At 31.2% G+C, this 20909-nt stretch overlaps 3 protein-coding genes across 3 annotated transcripts; 1 reads left to right on the forward strand and 2 right to left on the reverse strand.

Annotated features, from left to right (window-relative positions):
- Nucleotides 1-286: 286 nt before the first annotated feature.
- On the reverse strand, nucleotides 287-2236 carry HELRODRAFT_159253 (hypothetical protein; the record flags this gene model as incomplete). The annotated part of the gene is made up of 3 exons (XM_009011147.1): nucleotides 287-469; nucleotides 715-950; nucleotides 2158-2236. The coding sequence occupies 3 exons, from the start codon at nucleotides 2234-2236 to the stop codon at nucleotides 287-289; spliced, it is 498 nt and encodes a 165-aa protein (XP_009009395.1).
- A 954-nt stretch (nucleotides 2237-3190) lies between these two features.
- Nucleotides 3191-6864, reverse strand: HELRODRAFT_93411 (hypothetical protein). The gene is made up of 13 exons (XM_009011148.1): nucleotides 6847-6864; nucleotides 6706-6777; nucleotides 6462-6628; nucleotides 5890-5977; nucleotides 5608-5732; nucleotides 5111-5282; nucleotides 4946-5038; nucleotides 4620-4742; nucleotides 4062-4252; nucleotides 3824-3897; nucleotides 3684-3757; nucleotides 3523-3579; nucleotides 3191-3382 (listed from the first exon to the last, which is right to left on the reverse strand). Exons 3-13 carry the CDS (start codon nucleotides 6608-6610, stop codon nucleotides 3257-3259), a joined length of 1272 nt encoding a protein of 423 aa, XP_009009396.1. The 5' UTR covers nucleotides 6611-6628; nucleotides 6706-6777; nucleotides 6847-6864; the 3' UTR covers nucleotides 3191-3256.
- Nucleotides 6865-14995: 8131 nt separating this feature from the next.
- HELRODRAFT_105476 (hypothetical protein) lies at nucleotides 14996-17624 on the forward strand. Its single transcript, XM_009011149.1, has 11 exons — nucleotides 14996-15017; nucleotides 15145-15232; nucleotides 15389-15522; nucleotides 15610-15680; nucleotides 15799-15938; nucleotides 15999-16091; nucleotides 16196-16318; nucleotides 16416-16602; nucleotides 16820-17031; nucleotides 17173-17265; nucleotides 17396-17624. Exons 3-11 carry the CDS (start codon nucleotides 15506-15508, stop codon nucleotides 17468-17470), a joined length of 1011 nt encoding a protein of 336 aa, XP_009009397.1. The 5' UTR covers nucleotides 14996-15017; nucleotides 15145-15232; nucleotides 15389-15505; the 3' UTR covers nucleotides 17471-17624.
- Nucleotides 17625-20909: the final 3285 nt, after the last annotated feature.

Consider the following 20909-nt stretch of genomic DNA (forward strand, 5'->3'; position numbering starts at 1 on the left):
TTTATAATTGCGTTTAAATAAAAATTTATTACGTAACTTAAAATTGTGAAAACATTTTTTCTTAGACTGCACACATTGTTCATTGTTCACACATTGTTCATTAAAAAAGTTAATGTGATTTCATTAAATGTACAGACGTGAATCAGTCCGCCAGACATCCCTTGCATGCACAAACCATCCGGCTGCGACAAACCAACTATGCCATGCAGTGTGTAATCACTTTTGAAAAAAATATTTGAAAATTTCATCAGAAAGGTTTGGAAATTGATTGCAACAAGCAACACTTTTACACAATAATGACATAGGCGTCAACAGTTGTATTAACGATGCTCTCAATATTCTTCAGTTTGTATGTCTGCCAATCTCCAAAATATTGGTATGAATCGTTGTAATTTTTTATAGGCAAAATCTCTTCTATCCATGTCTCCATCCCCTTCAACATCAAAAATATTCCTTGGGTTTGAAAGAGCTGCAATTTTATTAAACTTTGAAAAATTGTATTAAAAAATTATCAATTGTTCGTTTTAGAATACAGTTGCTTATATTAAGTTTATTAGCAGGTGATATCTTTTGGTGTACAAATTTTAAAGGGGAAAATGTAAAACTGTTTTTAATTATTTATAAAGCTGAAATTTTTGTAATTTTGTGAGTTTACCTGACGAACAAAGTTTAATTAATGCATCATTGAAAATATTTAATCCATCTCCCACTTACCATGTTTGCGTTATGAACGATAGATTGCGCTCTAGCCACAGTATTGTCCAAATTTTTTCCCAGTGCCAAATACTGTTTATTGATGAATACTAATGTAAATGTTGTAAATGAGTAACTGCAAATTCTGGCAAGGCATACTTGAGAGTAATCATTGACAATGTATAACTCTACCACTTTTGCCTTATCATTAACTCTTTCAGCCTTCAATGGCTCCGGCGGAATTTTCTTATTAACAGCTGTTTTGTTGAAAATTCAGTAAAGTTACAATACTAACGTATAAACTTATTTTGAATTCTTTAACAGAAAAATTGTTCCTGATCTTAAAATAAAGTTTCTATAGATTTCTTGACTGAACTTAGGTTCATAGTGAAGAATTTGTATAGTTACTCACGGTTCAGAATATTTCTGAGGACGGCTTCATGAAAGGTTACCGTTGCTGGTCGTTGCTCTATGACGTATGATGCCGATTTATTAAAAGTGAACGAACCGCTGTGTGATACAATTGTGTTAACTTTTCAATCTCTGGCAATCAGGACTAAATAAAAGCAATCGAATAAAAATTAACTGTTGCAATCAATAGCGCGAACAAAAATCTTTTGCAGGTTTGAAAGGGTTGACAGAATTTTGTTCCAGTCATCTACTGATTTATTGTGCAATTAGTATTACACATATAATAAAAATATTTTAGAATTTGAACGAGGCGCAAGATCTGTCATAAAATTAATTCTTAAGAAAGGCAAATTAATAACAAAATTTATGTGAAGAACATCAGTCCCAAAGCTCTTTCCTCGCACCAGGATTACTTATATTTGATTACACAAATTTTACGAAATACGTACAAACAAATGAAAAATTAAATCTACATTTAAAATGAACGTAATAATTCAATAAAATTTCATGGAAACAAAAAATCTCAACCTGATCCCCCTGCACAGACTGATGTACGCTACTGATGTTCTTTCAAATCCAGTCACGAAACCTTTGTAGTTACACACGTAGAACTTGACAAAATTAATGTTACTGAATAAAGTTTATCATATGAAACTAAGGAAAGTGAAATCTCACTTTTGAAGGCTTCGTGACAACATTCCGACCACTATTTTTAACGGCATATTCGGCATAAAATCTTGATTTTAAGACACTGTGACACAAACATGACATAAGTTCATCATATTATAACTGTTAATGTTTTATATTCAAATGCAAAATTAGAAAGTACTCACAAATCAGATTTCAATTGAAATTCAAAGATGGAAAAATTGTTGTCAAACAAAGTTAGCGTCATTCTTTCACATTTCTTGAATAAGATTAAATAATGAATGGATGATTGATTTATTAGATTAATCCAAATAGTATATTATAGTTATATAAATAATTGTGGTATAGGTATACATGCTTCGAAATTATTTAATAAAATTGAGCAGTTATTAAAAAATGACTAACATGGAAAATGTTTGGCTGGATCAGAGATCCATTGTTGCACTTGTATTGAACGGCAACCAGCCTGCCAGTCCACGTACATTCTGATAGTAAAGGTTGAACGAATATGTACGACACAACTCAAATATTAAAAAAAAATATTTTGATGTTTCTGAATTTGCAAATATTTATGCTGAAGTATTTAAATTGTTAAATTACATTTAAAATGATAATTTCAATAATGAATAATTTTTAAACAAAAAAGATGGCTTTTATATTTTCAAACCTGTTAGGAATAATAAAGAAAGAAATATATTTAAAAGAAACAAGTCCATTGTAATCAAACCTTCAAAAATATTGACGTCAATTAAATGTTTGTTGTTAAAATAATAATTTATGTTGAAAATTGCAATCAGCTTGTTTTTCAATAACATTTAAATAAGTTTGAGATTGAAAATTTAATTTAATATCTTATCTGATCGTTTTAACTGTTGTGAAGTTGAAGAGTTAAAAAGACTAAATTTCTCAACTTTTAAAATAAGTATTAAAACAAAACCCTTCAAATGTATGTTCGAATAAATTTACATTATTTTTTTGAAATTACGTTGTATGACAAATGATTACTGATGTAAATAAAAATATGAATAGAGCCGGTTTAATAGTTTCCTAAACATCTTTCAATTGTAAAAATATATTCCATTTTATTCGATCTTCTGGCTAAAAAGTTGACTAACTTGTTCCTAGAAAGTTGAGCAGCTAGAATATTTTCCAACTTACGGATTGATCAATCAGTTGGATTTTTTTTTGGTTGAAAGTTAGATTAGTTAGCAACGTTATGCATCGCCATCAGCACCGGAAGTTTCTTCGTCAGTTTCGATTGTTTATTACGCCTGAGGAGGAGGTGTCCTACCGCATTCAGACCAACTTAACCCATCTCTGCATCGAAATCATCGTCATTGGCCTCTACTATTTAGCTCTCCGATTTTATGTTATGAACAGATTTTCGTAACGTTTAAGATTCGATGTTTGATTTGTTATTACAATAAATAGTTTTTAATTTGGACGAAGATGTATTATATTTTTTGAAAATTAAATTCTTGAAAATGTTTGTTCTTGTTGAAATTTATATAATTTCAATTTTTGTGTTTCCTTCTGACAACACATAATGGAAAGTGAACTGAGCGATCAACAAAATCAGAGCCAGCAGGAGGGTTGATGCAAATGATATCCAGGCGGCGCCGTTGCGTATCTGTTGAAAAATTATTTACAGGATATCAAGAACAATTCCAAAACATTAGTCTTCTTATTACGTAATTCATTTTTCAAATAATGTCAACAAATGAATTTTTTGAGCCTCTAGCAAACCTGGATAGAGCCCAATTGACTTACATGATGCAGATCAGATAGGAAGTATACTAGTGACACGCATTTTCTTCTGTAGCATATCTTGTAAATAATATTGAAACAAAATAAAATTCACAAGCACAATTGTTCCATATTGTTCCTTAAAACGACAAATTATGTTTTTGATAGGAACAACTCCAACTGACCATGTCGTCACTGCACCAACTACCATCAGGAACGTAGTGGAAAGTGTAAGTTGACGGCACTTTACAAAATTTTCCTTTTTTTAAAAAAGGCAACGTTTATTAAATTGTAAACAATGCGTTTTAATAGAAAAATTAAAAACCTGCAAGTTTATAATGCCAGCCGCCGGGTTTTTCTTCATTTAATTCACACCACAGCAATCCACACAGTTTGTTCCTTGGTTGTAGGCGATTTTAATTTTTCCAGAAAAATATTAAAATTTAATTTTCAACTATAACTCAATTGATATTCAAAGACAAAAAATGTTTGACCAAAGAGCTATAAGACAATTTGAAATTCGATGTTTAAATTGAAAATTGAAGGTCAATTTGGTGACAAACTTTGCTTCGCACATATATCGTGTGATATGTCCTGCAGCGAAATCATGGTAGCATTGGCCAACGTTGGATTTGTTGAATTGGTTGTAGTCAAAACATTCGGGAGATCCAATCTTAGTCTCGTTGCCATAGTATTTCTCACATATGTCTTCCGGGTGTACACATTGTCCATCAAAACAGAAGTTTGGTTTTTTCTTCAAGAACAGATTGTATGCAACAATTCGATAAATTTAATTTCTACGGTTAAATGATTAAAACAAAATTAAGCGGCTTAAAAATATTTAAGTCAAGACAGCCCTGCATTCGATGCTAAATAATTATGCACGGTTTTGAGACTTGATTATATGCTGTAATCATGCTGTTGTTGGCGTTAAGAGACGAGGCTCGTTTGAAATGCAAGCCCAATGATTTATGCCATTAATTTTATTTTACGTAATATATATATTTTTTGATAAATTCATCACGGATTTGTATGTTCTACATTAATTAATTGTTGTAGATTAACTCAACAATGTTGTTATATTATGATGTGAATAAATATTCAATGAAGTGAGTGAGAACCGAGCAGTAGCTGCCACATGGAAGGCGCAGGTCAGTTGGACAGGATCCCGACACTCCATCGCATACCTCCGGTAAATCACATAAATCATGCTGAGGTCTGCATTCCGTTGAAGCTCTCAACAACTGATATTTATTAAAAACAAAATTTTTTCGTGAATTATTTTCTCAACATCAAAAATGTTAGTTAAAATTTGTTAAGTTTAATTTTATGCATTGAAATATAAAATTGTTACACATTTAATTGGACTATGATTTTGTTTTATTTAAAATTTTGTTGTGTTTATTGAAGGAATGTGTTTGAAAATTTATGGCACAACTGAGCTTACTGTAAAATTGGCCAAATTGCAACAATCACCTTGAGCACACTCGCCTGCAACAAGTTCACACGTGATTTCGTTACAACATTCAGGATTACAGTGCTGTAATTTCGTATTAATTTTGAGGCTTGAATGTACAGCGGAAATTTCAATTCATATAAAAATCTATCATACATTATCAGTGAGAGTACCGCAATCACATTCTTCGTCAGTTTCGACAAATCCATTCCCACAATAAGGGTAGGAGAACCTTGGTCTGTTGTAAAGGCAGGCGTCGTGGTAATCAAACGTTAGATAGTTCATCCAACTGTTAATTGAGCAGTCAGAAAAATAGATCGTCTCAGGCCTTCAAATAATTAAGTAGATTTTTTCAAATGTGACTAAAAGTAAATGACTCATCTATCAAATTAAAATCGCTCAATTCACATGTCCTGCACACATGAAATTCACTTGTACTTTCTGCCGTTAATAGAATATGCTATTAGTAGTATGCAAACCAAATGTTTAATCACTTGTTATAAGCTTATATGTATGCTCAACAATTTCATTCGACATTTATTCATCATTAAGCACACATACTTTTATCAAATTTATTTGTAGTATGTAGTGTGCACATCTTAACGAATTCATTAGTTGCACGTTGTACAATATACAGTGTTGTACCTACTCACTTGAAAAATTTATTCATGACACACTCCTCGCAAGGAGGGCATTCCTCTCCGTCATGAAGAGCACCAAGAGTGTGACCGATCTCATGAGCCACTGTCACGCCTATCTCCATGTCGTAACCGCAGGTCTGCAGCATACGTGCCGTATACTCATTCAACAACAAACAACAATAACAACATACAGTATGCGCATTATATATAGCAACAACACAACAAAGTTAAATAAAATAAGTATGAGTTGTAGTAGAGACATCGCGAAATTGGAATGGGGTGAGGTATATTTACATGATATCTTGCGACCACACCGTAATCATCGCAGATGGAGTCCATGATTGCTTGCCCGCCAGAAGGCTGGTGAAAGATGTGATGCTCGCTGTTTTCAATTATATTTTCATGTGCTATTATTAGTAATGTTATCATCAAAAACATTAGCCCACGAATGTAAAATGAAAAATAATTAATGAAAGTTTCAGTAATTTTATTATAAATATTTTTTTTCAGTTGAAAATATGTGATTATTTTTGAAATGAACTGAATAAGAGCAAAGTTTTTTAAATAGAAATTAATAAGTTAATAGTTTGCTTAATCAACACAAATCTAAACTTGCAAACATTTTTTTAGTTGCAAATTTCGTAGTTATACCATTTGTTAGCTGCACTAACCGTTAAATTGTACAAATAAATATTTGTTATCAGCTTTCTATCATTATTACAACAATTTATTCAGTGTTAATATTAGATCATTTTAGCTGATTCAGAAAGAAATATAACTGCATGAAAACGTTTTTGCACAGAAAAACATATTCATCGTAATTTTAATTAAAAAATTATTTTAAAATTTTAAAATTGGAAACAAACGTGAACATGAGAAGCATGTCGTATTCGGCAGGAGATTTAAAATATCTCTGTCTGTACCTTGAGGCATCCCAAATGAAATGGTCTTGATAGAAAGTGTTTTGGATCTCATCATGGAACCAAAATTCCAGATGAACTAAAACGATGATCATTTCTAACGGGTTGTAAAACTAGAAAAGAGAACATTATTTGGTAATTTATGAAATTTTAGAAAAATTACCTAGAAAATAACATAGCATTTGCTGACTAAGTTAGCTACATGAACTCCGAGTTGCACGTGGTGTTTCAGCTGTTCCCTCGAGCGGTTACTCTCATAAACCTTTGTAAACATGATCAAGTGAAACATGAAAAATAATATTCATTGTAATTATAATTGATGGTTACAAACTGCGGTGTGGTCTATTATGCCTGCTACCTCAATGTACCTCCACGTTTAATCGAAATACTCATTCCTGATGTTTTTCTGGCGCATAGGTAGTAGAAAAAGAAAACAAATAAAATGATGAGATGTTCATAACTGCAATAAATGAACTTTAAAATGCACTTCAAAGTTGAAAATGGAACAAATTAATTTCACTGACCGGAGTCCTTTTCGTTCTTTGAAGTCTCAAATATGGGTGGCTGAACCTTGAGGTGTTCGTATCTTTTGAAATTTTTATTGAAATAAAATCAAATTTCTTAATAACTATTGATTTGATCAAAAATTAAACGACAAAGCATTTATTTCTTGATAACATAAATATTTAAATCTAAGTAAAAAAATTGTTTGAAAAGTTCCAACCGCAGAAATATTGTTGTGGAATGAAAGCGCGGACTTGGGCGAATTCATAAGAATCAATCTTTTCACTGTCTTTCGATGCCACAAACTCCATGAAAGAATTATTATAGACGAATGAACCTCTGAAAAGTGCAAAAATCATTTCATGCTTATATTGGTTATCTCAGCGATATAAATGGCATTTTAATGAAATTTTATGACTAGTAAAAAAAAGTTTAATTTTTTGAAAATTGCACTTTGGAATTTTATTGAGTCGACAAATTTACGATCGTAAAAACAAATATTAAAAAAATATTTATAAATATATACAAACATTTATGGCAAATGTGTTCAACATATGATGCGGATGCTTATTTTTAATTAACAATTTCTGTTAAATAATAAAAATTATAAAAAAACCTCAAGCCGTGACATAAAGAAATGTAAATTTTGTTCTTTTCCGATGGCTCCATGTTGCTGTAAAAACATCTGCAAGAATCCTATAGAGAAAAGAATAAATAAATGTAAATTTGAATTTATTTAGGAAAAAATTTGTTGATAAAAAAAATCTATTACTTCATTGCTTTCGAGAAGGTAACGGTTTCCACGGATAACAACTTTTTCGTTGTACTCTTTAGAAAACAAATGCCTTGAAACATAAGATGGGAATGTAAAGAATGAAACATAAGATGGGAAAGTAAAGAAATAAAGGAATTGAACTGAAACAAAATTTTGTAATCATCAAGAAAGGTGAAATGAAACTTGTTCATTGTGACGTTGAACGTTATAAAATCAGGCCCATCTTTCACTTGCAGACGTATTTCAAGATTTTTCACCTTTGAAATGTTCTTCAATATTTAGAGTTACACTTTATTTTTAAGTGGAATAACAATTTCTCTATTAATTAATATTCATTGTTAAATTTAAAAATTTTGTTCAAGGTCTCAAACAATTTAAAAAAATAAATCTAATATAATAATAAATGTATAAGTACCAATTGTTAAATTCATTAATGAATGTGTTAAGGATTCAAATTTTAATAATTTTGTATCAAGCTGTAACAAGATCCGTTTTTTTCATAAATGGTCTTACATGATAAGTGGATAGTTGACGTTTTGCTAGGCTAGTCAGCAAAGCCATGACTTTTACAAATTATACAAATTTGAAACAAATTATTTGTCGTCTCTGGAAAAAAAAACTCAGTTTAGTTGAATAAAATTGACTTTCATATCTTCAGATTTGCTTAAAAAATTTAGATAATCTAATGTGGCCACAAGCGCAATGAGGTAAAAATTTTTGAAAATTCGGCGAACAAACCTTTGAAGACTTTTCAAATCAAAGCAAAGACAAAAAAAAATATTATTTATATTGCTGACAAACAAACTTTCATATTTTCGTATGGAATTGGTCTTCCATTTTTCAGATCAATGTACGTAACGCGGTAACTCTTTTCCGTTAAAGCTAAAAAAATTTTTAGAATCAAATAATAAACATAGTAATGAAAATTTTTAAAAAATTGTAACGCTGTTGACGTACCGATGTTAATAAAGTGAAAAATAAAAGAAAAAACAACACAGGCAAGCATTTTTAATGTAAGAGTTGCGATGTTTACAATGTAATTTGTTGGCAGACGTCTATTGCTTACAAAAAATAAAAACACATTTATTTAATTGAATGAAGATGAAAAATTGGTTGAAAATAATGAAACATTCAATCTTTGGTCACTTTATAATGTTGATGAAAATATTCATCAAATGCACGACAGATCCGAGATAGGTCGCCAGTTTCAAGCTTCTTTCATGCAGATGAGTTGATGAGTCTTTCTAAAAATTAAGATAATTATTTTCAATTTTATCAAATTTGTATTTTATCAAATGTTATTAAATAACTCATTATAAAATATAATTACGTTCAAGATTAACGTTATTAGTTGATTTCATATATAATTATCACCAATAATCAAATTTCTAATTTTACTTGTAAGCGTTTTTATTTTAGAAAAATAATTTTGCTACCCTTAAGAATGGATAATGGAACTTGGATAAAAAGTACGTTCTTTTGACGCATTTCTTCATGAAACACATCTGAAAAATAAGAAAAAAGACAATAGAATTTAATGAAGACGATGAAATTTACTGTTATTTCGCCATTGCAAACCTTATTCTTTCCACAACTTGTTCCGTCAGGTATTTCATTCAAATTATTCATAGTATTTGGAGAAATTTCAAAATCGTAACCGCAAACTCCTACTAATTGTTTAGAGCTTTTTCCATATATTTTGTTTTAGGCTTTCATATTTTTCGTTTTAACTAGAAATCCCTCCATTGTAACTGTTTCGCTGATGTACTCGCAGATGACTTTGTTGCAATATTTATTTCTTGGAATGTTATTTTAATTGTTATGTTAAAATAAGCTAATAAATTTTTAATTAAATAACTGCGGGTTTAATGCACCAACGCAAGTCCTTGTTTCGGATACAAAAAGTCCAACTCATGGAAGCATCGTGCATCACCTATCTTTGTTCCCTCCCCAAACAGCTCTTCACAGTTCTGCGTGACTGTTACGCACTTCCCATTGAAACAATAAACTTTTTTTGACTATTTCGTTGTGAAAACTTGATTTGAACAAACTTTTCTTAACGCAAATGTCAAAAGTTCAACAAACCGTGCAGTAGGCGCCATCAGGCAGATGTCTGTCCATGCCGAATCTGCTCTTGCCATCGCAGTAGTCTTCGTCGTCACAAACGCCACTGAATGGTCTGCATACCGTGTATTTAGCTTTCACCTGCAACATTCATTGACTCAATTATTATTATTAAATATAAATTAGTAGGTGCCTTCGTATTTCAAAGTCATAAATGCTAGCGATTTTGAAACTTTGAATGTTTCAATACATTTTTTAATCCGTTATTTTATATAACCTCTGTTGAAAATTAATGCATCAATAAAATATTCATCAAAATTAAGTAAGATTTTAAAGTTTTAATTCAGTAAATAAAATTTATATCAGTTTAAACAAACTTTACAAGTCGTTATATCACAACATAGACCTTCGGCGCACTGTGCGCCTGCCTTTAATTTGCATGTATTTTCGTCACAACAAGTTTTGCTACAAATCTATAAATATTCATAACAACATTTTCAGAAAATTTTTTTGGCAGTAAAATAAAAATTTTAAAAGTATAAACAAAATGAACAGTTTGTGATTTGAACCCGCAATCGTATGTTTCTGTCTCTTTGACAATGCCATCTCAGCATAGAGGGTTGTTGTAGGAAAGTAAAGGTTCGTTGTAGAGGGTATCACCTTTCTCTTCCTTTAAAAACATTTCCACTTGATCTGCCTCACATTGACTGATACTCGTAAGCTCACCAACATTGTTGCTAATTTTAAATTATTTTAATTTGAATCTCCATAGAATTTTGTTATAGCGATTTTATGATAAAAATTTGATGAACAAATTATTATAGTTCATGAAATCAGCAGATTTGCTCTCGGCAAGACCAAAGCAATGCAGTATTTGGTGAGCAAAATGTTTTCCAATTTTAGTGGGGCTGGTATGAGGAATCTTTCGTTGAAAAATCATCGTTTTAACAAAATGTTGTAAATTATTTATTAATAATATGATCAAACGAAGTTTATTCAGATGTATATATCAAATATGTTTGCCGGGCTAGTGTGGATGTAAGTGATAAGCGATATAAGAAGCGCCACAACAAACTTTGACAAAGTATATCTTTCTTTCCGCCTCAAATGGCATTATACTGGGGTTTTGACAGTTTTCAGAATATTTTTCTGGCCTAGATTTATAAATTTATAATTAACCTAACTAAAAAATTAAAAAAATTAATGTTCAATATAACTTCTCCACAATATCAAATATGATACGAATTGTATAACTTTGACAATGTACTACACAAATTGAAAAAAATTTATTTTCAAATGTCGCCATTTTATTCAAAAGTGTTTAGCAGACCAGAGGTAAAGTAAAAGATCATGAGTCATTTCGCAATATTCCATGTGGTTGTTGCAAAAATTTTCGGGGTATGTTATTGCAATTGAGTAATCTTCAATTTGCATCTTCAGTGGCTCGGCGATTTCTACGTTTACGATAACAACGTTCATATGCATGGACAGAAGGAACTGAAAAAATAAAAAAAAATAACCTCTGAAAAATGACAATGTACAATGGATCGGTAAATAAACAAACCAGTGAAAAATTATAAAACGCCTAATAACGAAGTCGTTTAACTTTATGTTGATCAAGATATATAAGAAATTAATACTAACGTAATTAGCTGCTTGTACAAAATCTTTTATCAGTTTAACTGCCTTTCCAGATCCGTATACAAACATGTCCCGATACTAATCATTTAATTTTATTTACAAAATTATTGAAAATCATTACCAACAAATTCTTAACACTTACCAAAATGTAATCTACAACGAAGATGGTCTCTATGGAGATAACTTTCCTCTTTGTAATTGATTTTTAATTTAGCAAATAAATTATTTGATAAAGTTAAGAGCATTTAGTTCGTAAACGTTTAGTTTCAAAGTATTCGTGATTAAGACTGACTTTTGGTAAGGTTGGAAGTTCCTTAGCTGAGATAGTTTCTGCTGGAATAATTATGAATTCATTTAGTTTTTTTTGTTTGATTGTTTTTAATTTTATTCAGAAAAAGTTTGTTTAATAGTTTTATATTTCTAAACGTTTGTTTGTTCGATTTCATTTATTTACACAATCAGTTAGAGTTGAGCTAGTTGTAGGAAAAAATTATCTGACGAAATGAACAATATGTAGGCTACTTTGCCATTTATTTAAATTTGTTTTAAATATATTTCATCAAAAATTTTTCTATTTTCAAATTTTGAAGACATGAAAATTTGGTCAATTTTATTTCACAGCTAATAATTATATATAAAATTTAAGATTGCTTGTCTTTCTTTTGAATTAAACTGTTGCTACAATGAAGTTATTGAAAGCGTTGTAATATAGGCGTTGTTTAATACAGGCGTTCAAATTTAAAGTAAAAATTGTTTCAACAACAAACAAGTTGGAAAAAAATAGACCAGTGATAAAAAGTAGAACAAAAGCTTTTTCTGTCACGCAATCGAACATACTGCTAAACTTTGTGACTCCCGCTAAAAATGTCGATGTTAAATCACACTGCGTTTGTTTTGTTTTTTATTTGTTGTTAAACATTACGCACAAAAACCAAAAAATTGAAATTTGTTATTGTTCTCGTGGGAAACATTCAACAAATGAAAAATGTAAGCAAACAGTACCATTGTAAACAAATTTATTTTGTGCTAATTCTACACCTTTGAATCATATCAAGTTATCGTGATAAAAACATTTTTTACAGGATCAACAGAACATTGAACAAACCAGTTTTAATCAAAATGTATTTTCTCAAAATGTTAATTTATTTGCATCAAGGTAAGAATATTTTAAAATTAAAAAAAAGCTTTTGATAAATAAATCTAAATATACAACAAGCCTGGAGACTTCTGGCACAAGAACTTGCCTCGATACAATGCTACAACGAGCATCGTGTTCAGTTGGACTGTTTTCACGTAGATGTGAGTTTCAACGTTGCCACACTTGTATAACAAATATTTCATTAAAATAAAAATTACTATTTTCATTTTCAAACAAGAAAACTACAGTAGCATCCGTGTTCATGAGGCTTTCATTTAATAATAATGCTTACGACTGTCATCTCAATAGAGAGTTAGTTTTTAGTCTGAATTTATGCACATGAATAAATTATTGTCAAGTTGCCCAAATCTATTGCAGAAACATTTTTTCGAGGTTCTTTAAAGAAATAGTTGTTCATAGAAGTGGTAAAGAAGAGTTCACCAACACAAATGTAATATAAACAGAATGATAATTTTCACTTTTAAGATAATTTCAAAATGTTTTTGAATGCAGAGAAAGACCTGTCTTTACTATGGCTATGTGGCAAACACAACGACATCGAAAAACACTACGACACCACTGACAGAACCTCTTTCAAATTTGATGTTATTAAACTTTTGTGACGGCATCAGGTATAAAGATGAATAGTTTCAATACTGTTTGAGCTTCATGACAATGATTTAAGGTTTTAATCGCAACGGGCTAATTAATTATAGCAAAATTTCATTTGTTTCAATTATTTAATTCCTTTCTACTTTGTGTTCAGTGGTTCAGTGAACATAGGGAAGGATAGTTACGAATTTGAGGGAAACAAAACATCTGAACCATTGGAAGCTATTTTTCTGAAAAAGGTGCAAACCAGCAATGGCGTTTTAACTGTTGATCGAGTCAAATTTAAGAAAACTAAACGGCATTGGTCTCTTCAGCGCAAGCATGTTCTTCGTGTGAGTTACTTTTTTCTTGATGCAACTAACAATTTTTTTTACATATATTACTGTCTTATGGCAGATATTGTAAATAAATTATTATCTAAATTTAAAAAGTTATCAAATCTTTTGAATGTCTGCTTGTCTGCATTCTGTGTGGGGTGACTGAAAGGAACAATAATATTAGTTACAGAAGCTGTGAGATTGTTTATACATTTTTATTTATTTGCCTAATGAGGCCCAATAAATAGGTTATACTGCTCAGTTTTTGCGTTTATTCGCTAAATACATCCCGAACAAAATACGCAAAACTTTTAATGTTATGAAAAATGTTATTCCAGGAGGATGCTGACGATAATGCAGATGACCACGCTGTTAGCCTCTTGGAGTTGTTCCTTGTTAACGATTTCTCACAGGTTTTACAATTTTTTTTATGCTCGAAGCTTATTTGTAAGTTCTAAAGTTCAGTGCACAAATCATTTTTCATTTTTTATGGTGTCAAACACGGAGCTACTTACTTCATTATATACTTGTAATTAAACTTTCATGCCACATCAGCTGTACGTATTCCAGACCCTACGATGCACGTGCACATTACGTTCGCACGCACGCACAAGCACCTCATCATACGAGTTTGATGGTCTTTGATTTTCGGACAGACAGACAGACAGTATTCGAACCATGCCGACTCAGCCTACTCTGTGACTATTGCTCGTTTATCTGAAGAAAAAACAACTATTAAAAAATTCGGATATATTTTTGTACAGTACGCCACAAACAACTTTGACGTTCAGAAAACTGTCAGAAGAGCCATGAGTATCGTACAGGCCGCTAACGTGGTAAACATAACCCTCGTTAAAAAATCTTTAATTCAAGATTAAAAAGTTTTATGTTTTTAAAAAATGTGTATCTAAATTTGTGAAAATCTATAATAAAGATTCTAATACTAACAAAGTACTAAAAAACTGACCATTTCATTTTTTTTCAAATGTTTATACAAATATTGAAATGACAAATTTACCACACAATTAATAAATCAAACTGAAATGTTAAATTAAAAATTAAAATCTAGCGCATTAAAAGCAGAAAAACGCAAAATATATATTACTTTTTTTTTATTCATTTAACCCGAGGTTTACTAGGAAACGAATTTGACCGATAAACAAAAAAAATCAAAACTCTAGTGAAAATCTTTTTACAAATCAGATAGTTTTTCGCTCACTCTAGTGAAAATCTTTTTACAAATCAGATAGTTTTTCACTCACAGTTTACCATTACCTCTAACAGCTTTTCCACTCGATGCACGTGCGAATAGTGCTGGTTAGTATAGAAACCTGGACCATTCCAATGATAGCGATGAATAAAACTGGTGACGGCCAAGCATTTATAGAGCAGTGGTACAGCTACAGAGCTGCTAATTATTTCTTCGATGTCGATGCCTTCTTCATTATCATGTTAGTAGCTATGTAGCTGGAGTATATTTTTTAGACAAAACTGTTTAATTAAATTAAATTTTTAGATTTGTACGAAATTAAACAAAGTTCAAAAAATCAATTTAATTTTGTTTATCTTCTGGCGTAGAAATCAACTCTTTGAAGGAGAAGTCGTCCTTGGGTCGGCTGAATCTGATGCTATCTGTCGCTTCAGAGATTCTGGTGGTTTTATAGCGGTTAACATCATGATTTAATGATTAATAATTTAGATGGTCTCAGCATTATCACTTATGAAAATAAAAATAATACGGCCTGTTACGTAGTGATAATTTGGTTATTTGATTTTACATGTCTAATTCAATCATAATTTGTTGAAAAAACTTCAATTGTAGGATCTAAACGATGTGAGACAAGCGAGTCTGACTCTCGTGCATGAGATTGCCCATTTGTTCGGAGTGGATCACGACGATGCAATTTATAACTGCCCATGTCCATACCACCACTGCATCATGAACTCCGGACTAAAGTTCACCCACTTCACAAAATTCAACTTCAAATATATTTAAAATTAAAATAATTATTTATTTTTTAAAATTTAAAAAATGTTTTTAAGAAAAAAAATTGTTCCATCCTACGGTTTCTCAACTTGTTCAAGAAAACATTTTCGTAAAGTAATTCAAAGGGGTTTGATTTTAAACAATTTTTTTATAATTATTGAAATATTTTTCTAACGTTTTCCAACGTTGAACTATTAAAACAGCCTGAATAGTGATAGTCGATGATGCTTTCAAACCATTTGCAGGACTGGCTCCCTGCTTGGAACAGCGCTACCTCGTAGAACCCTCACAACTGCCAACTCTCCCTTCTCACGAAGAACCTGTTTGTGGTAATGGAATTGTTGAAGAAGAAGAGGACTACGACTGCTTAGGAAAACATCTTCAAGTAAGTTCATTTGTTTTGTTATTATGTTATTATTTGTTAGGTATCTTTCTATCTTTCAAGTTTTGCAATACTTCTTGTTACGATGCGCACTGCAAACTTTATGACGGAAACTCCTGTGCCTCGGGACTCTGCTGTGATTTAAACACCTGCCAGGTTCAAATCATGTTTAACTTTTCAATTTCATTCAAACTACAACATTCTTAGATGAACGCAATTGGGCTGAAAAAATAATGTATTAAAAAATCAACTCTGGTTAGATCAAAACAAAAGGGACCACGTGCAGATATAAGAAATCCGATTGTGACGTCACGGAATCATGTGATGGCATTTCGCCAAAGTGTCCACCTGATCAGCATGTGCATGATGGAACAAAATGTTTGGTTGGTTTTTTTTTGTCACATGGTTAAAACCTCAAAACGAGGATTGCGCTGTTGATACGTTATTTTTCTTTTGTAAAAAAAATTGTTTTCTCAACAGAGGAATAATTACTGCATAAGTGGTAAATGCGGTGATAAAACAAAAACCTGCGCGTTGCTATGGGGAGCAGGAGTGAAGGAGTCATCGGAATGGTGTTACAAAGTTAATGAGAAGGCAAACTCTGCTGGCCACTGTGGGGTCTACATGGATCGTACCGGACTTCACTACAGAAAGTGTTTAAGCGGGTCGGTGTTGACACGTTGATTGTTTATTGTCTTCACTTTATAAAACAGTCAAAAGTAAAACTCAATAGAACGAAATATCGTTTATGATAACACCGAATGCAGCATTTTCATTATTAAAAAGATAATTATTAAAAATTAGAATCAATGATGCAAATATTTCTAGTCTATATTTTTTAAAAATTTAGTCGTTAGTTTAGAAACAATTATTTTTGACAAGATCATACCTGTGCGGCAGACTCTGGTGCCAAGCACTTGCCACTTACAGAAGGTTCAGTAACAAAATGGAATCATCTGTACATTTTCAAAGTTCCTCTCAACTGAACAACCAATTAAAAAACGCAACGTTTTGTGTTGCTGTTGACTACCACTATGGAAAAACTCAAACAAGTCCAGGGTTGGTTCCGGATGGAGCTGCATGTGGTCACAACATGGTCAAGTATTTGATTCATATACACTGTTTCATTTTATAAAAATGTAATTTGATCATGTGATTTAAATTAAGCTAAGTTGATTTAAAACAATAACGAACGTTCAAACAAAAGTAAGACATTTCATTTTTGTATTGGAAACAGTTATGTTTCAAGCAAGTTTGCAGACCTCGCTCGTACATTCTATCTGAGATGCATGTAAGTGAAAAAGTTCAAAGATGGAACATAGCACGCAATGTTAGTTATTTTTCATACAGACAAATTATTTTTTTACAAATTGAAATGTTAAATTTATTCAATTGATTTAGTGTATTTTATAATAGAAAGGGAATATTTAGTTGTCTATAAAATATTTTTCGATCACCAGAGCTCCCATACAAAAGCTCTGATGTTAGGATGGCTCATCGTGTTTTTCATAAAATTCATCCACAAACAAATCTGACTACCTTAACGATACATATATTTTTTGTTTAAATGAAATTCATACTCACATATTTAAAAACAGTAAGATGGCATTGTGAAATTTATTTGGAGGTTTGTATAAAATGCATTCAATTGATCTATACAGCAATAAATTAAACAATTAAATAACTTAATGATCTAGTTTGTGCAACAAAATATCATAGTATAATCCAAAATTCAAAAATATTGACATTTTTGAGTCTTTGTTTAAATTTTGGATCCAAAGTTCAAAATTCCTCAAATAAACAGATGAAAAATTTGTTTTGAAATTGTATTGATAATGAATTAGAACATCACAGCAATTAAAAAATTAAATAAACGAACTTGCACACCTTTTACAATGATTTTGGAAACACTCGAGAAAAATGGTGTTTGATTAAAGTTGTTCATCAAAGGCTTGCCACCAGATTTTAATAAGAGTATTACTTTACAGAATTAGGAGCAAGTTAAAAACTTTGTAACAGTTAAAAACAAATGAATAAATGAGTTTGGAAAAGAACACTCTGAACAAAGTCTGAGATATTTTTTGCCCAGAGATTTTTGTGTTTAAATTTTTTTTGCAACATTACAAATTTCAAGAGCTTCGGTTTCAACAAAAATCTAGGTACTTTTTGAATGAAAAAAAAGATAATTCTATATCATATAAAGCTACAAGCGTTAAAAAAATGTTAATAAATGTGCTATTAATTACTTTACTATCATCATTGTTCTAATCTTAAATAAAAACTTCGAACTTTTTTATCTCATGTAGTTTTGGAAATTTGAACTAAATATTTTTTGTTCCCTACATGTTAACGAATATTTTCTAAGTATCAAAGGGTATTTTTATTTTTGCAAATCAAGTAGGTCTCATACATTTATTGTTTGGCTCGGAGCTGGAGCAGAGGTCCTCATATTCCTATTTATTTAAGGGCAATCTACTTGAAAGAGTTTGATCGGATGGCCTATAAATCAAAATAACAATTAGAAATGTCCTAGATTTTTTAAAATAAGCCTTATTTAAATGTTCTACTCACAAATTTTATTATTTTTCGCAAAAGGGAGCTGCGTATATCGCTATTTTAAATACAATTCATAAACATTACAATCCCAGTTTGAAGACCTATCGTTAACTTTATTAGGTCCGAAGGCGATCTGTAGAAGAGAAAAATCAGATGCCCTTCATAAATTATTCAACTGTCTTTAAAAGCTCACCAAACGTTTCGCCATATTTAAACTTGACAAGAATGATTTCATTGCTTTCGGGTTATTGAGGAGGACATTTTTGTTTCGCCATATTGACGGACTTTTCACAAGCGAATAGCTAACGTTGAATAATGAATTAGGCTTGTCAATTTAACAAAAAAATATGTTTCAATTAACGACAACACAAACGAAAATATAAAAAAATTGACACATTCATTAGTGAAGTTAATGCAATAAATATATTGACATCCTATAATCTAATCTACGGTTCAAGGTAAAACATAATAAAATTGATCGGTTGTAAATAACAGACGTTTGCAGGCAATCATGCACGCATGAGATACATGCACAAGATACATGCACAAGATACACGCACAAGATACATGCACGAGATACGTGCATGAGATACACGCACAAGATACATGCATGAGATACACGCACAAGATACATGCACGAGATACACGCACAAGATACATGCACAAGATACATGCACGAGATACATGCATGAGATGCACGCACAAGATACATGCACGAGATACATTGATGAGATACACGCAAAAGATACATGCACAAGATACATGCACGAGATACATACATGAGATACACGCACAAGATACATGCACGAGATACATGCATGAGATACACGCAAAAGATACATGCACGAGATACATGCACAACATAAGAACGTACGCACGCGTGGTAGCTGCTACCCTTACGGAAACTATTCCCCTAACACCTCCAGCGTTGTTCTTCGCTAATATTTTTTCTTGAAAATTCTCTTAAACAACTACATGCGTAAAATGATCAATATAAAAAATTTTATTTTGATTTTTATCTATTAAATAAAATAATAAGGTATATATATATAAAAAAATAGAAGTTTTATTAGAATGAATATATAGAATTATATACTTTTATTGAATTGTTAACCGTTCAACATGAATTATATATATAGGTATATATGCATGTCGTTGAGTAGTTTTTAAATGTTGGTAAACGTTTAACTAAATTTTGATGAAGTTTTGTGAAAATGTTTGAAAAAAAATAAATTTGAAGCATTCAACGGATCACCAATCCAAAAAACGATTCGCTGGACCGGCTTTGGGAAAAAAGTTTAAATTGGATTAAGCATGAATCCTGATTGATGAACTGCTGCATACTCACACGCACTTGATAGATAGCTCTGCAAACTTGCTTGCTAATTTTCAACATCACATCAAATGTTCAGCATTAACAATCCTTTTTCATCATACGATTACAATTTATTATGCCCCGCCGGCTTGTCAACACTAAACGCTTAAAATGACGCAAAGCATTTACTTCATTATCATTTAATTTATTAAATAACCAAATGGAACAAACAACTTAATAAAATTATATATATATATATATATATATATATATATATATATATAATAACTTGGATTAAAAATGGCAAACGAAATATTGAAATTTTACGGACTGAATTAAAAGTGCCAGAGGAGTGATCAAGCAGAAAAAGGAAATGAACTATGCAGAGGACGAGAATGAACAAGAAACAAGATATCAACGACGTTAACAACAACAACAACAACCTGATGTAAGAAGCACCGGACGATGAAAATAAGTAGATAACACATGGAGATGTAGAAGTTGCAGCAGCAGTAGCAGCATCAACGATAAGCAGGCAGGCAGGCAGGCTGACTCTCCGTGATTTGATCTCCTGGCATCAAATGGTCTCTTCCACAACGTAACGAACGTTCATTTTTTATAGTCTCGTAGATAGATGATGGCATAAAAAATATTAATTATTTCGAGCGATGGACTATGATCTCACGTGACTAAACGCATCATTACGGAGGTGATGAATTCGGAACTGGGAGTACTTCCATTGAATTTTACATGAATATAGAGTATTGAAACACCTTTTCTACCATGAAACTGATATCAATTTGCATCAATTTTATTTTATCAATTAATAAATATCAAACAATGAAGTGAAAATAGTTACTTAAATATTTGTAAAAAATTGTAAAATTAGCTTCATATAAGCAAAAATGTCGGATAACTCCAAAAAATCATTCCCCACAATTCAACAAAAACAAAATCCTCAGCACTCTTTTGCTCGAAAAGCTCTTCTTCGTCACGTCAAATCCTTGAAAACAAACCCAGTTTTGCGTCTGGCTGGTCACACGGCGGTCGGCGGAGAAAACGAAACAGACGATGACATCAACGCCGACCTCACACGAGAGAAT

Source organism: Helobdella robusta (genome assembly GCF_000326865.2).
Source record: "Helobdella robusta unplaced genomic scaffold HELROscaffold_1, whole genome shotgun sequence".
NCBI lineage: Eukaryota > Metazoa > Annelida > Clitellata > Rhynchobdellida > Glossiphoniidae > Helobdella > Helobdella robusta.

Bases quoted from the DNA above. Each gene is read 5' to 3' on its own strand.
- HELRODRAFT_93411 (XM_009011148.1), bottom strand. From the start codon at position 6,610: ATGATCATCGTTTTAGTTCATCTGGAATTTTGGTTCCATGATGAGATC. The intron at 5,733-5,889 runs GTAAATATACCT...CGTATGCTGCAG, and splicing joins GTGTGGTCGCAAGATATCAT to ACCTGCGGTTACGACATGGA. The intron at 3,383-3,522 runs GTAAGTCAATTG...ATTTTTCAACAG, and splicing joins TCCTATCTGATCTGCATCAT to ATACGCAACGGCGCCGCCTG.
- HELRODRAFT_105476 (XM_009011149.1), top strand. The intron at 15,681-15,798 runs GTTTGATTTTAA...AACCATTTGCAG, and splicing joins TCGTAAAGTAATTCAAAGGG to GACTGGCTCCCTGCTTGGAA. The intron at 16,092-16,195 runs GTTCAAATCATG...AACTCTGGTTAG, and splicing joins GTGATTTAAACACCTGCCAG to ATCAAAACAAAAGGGACCAC.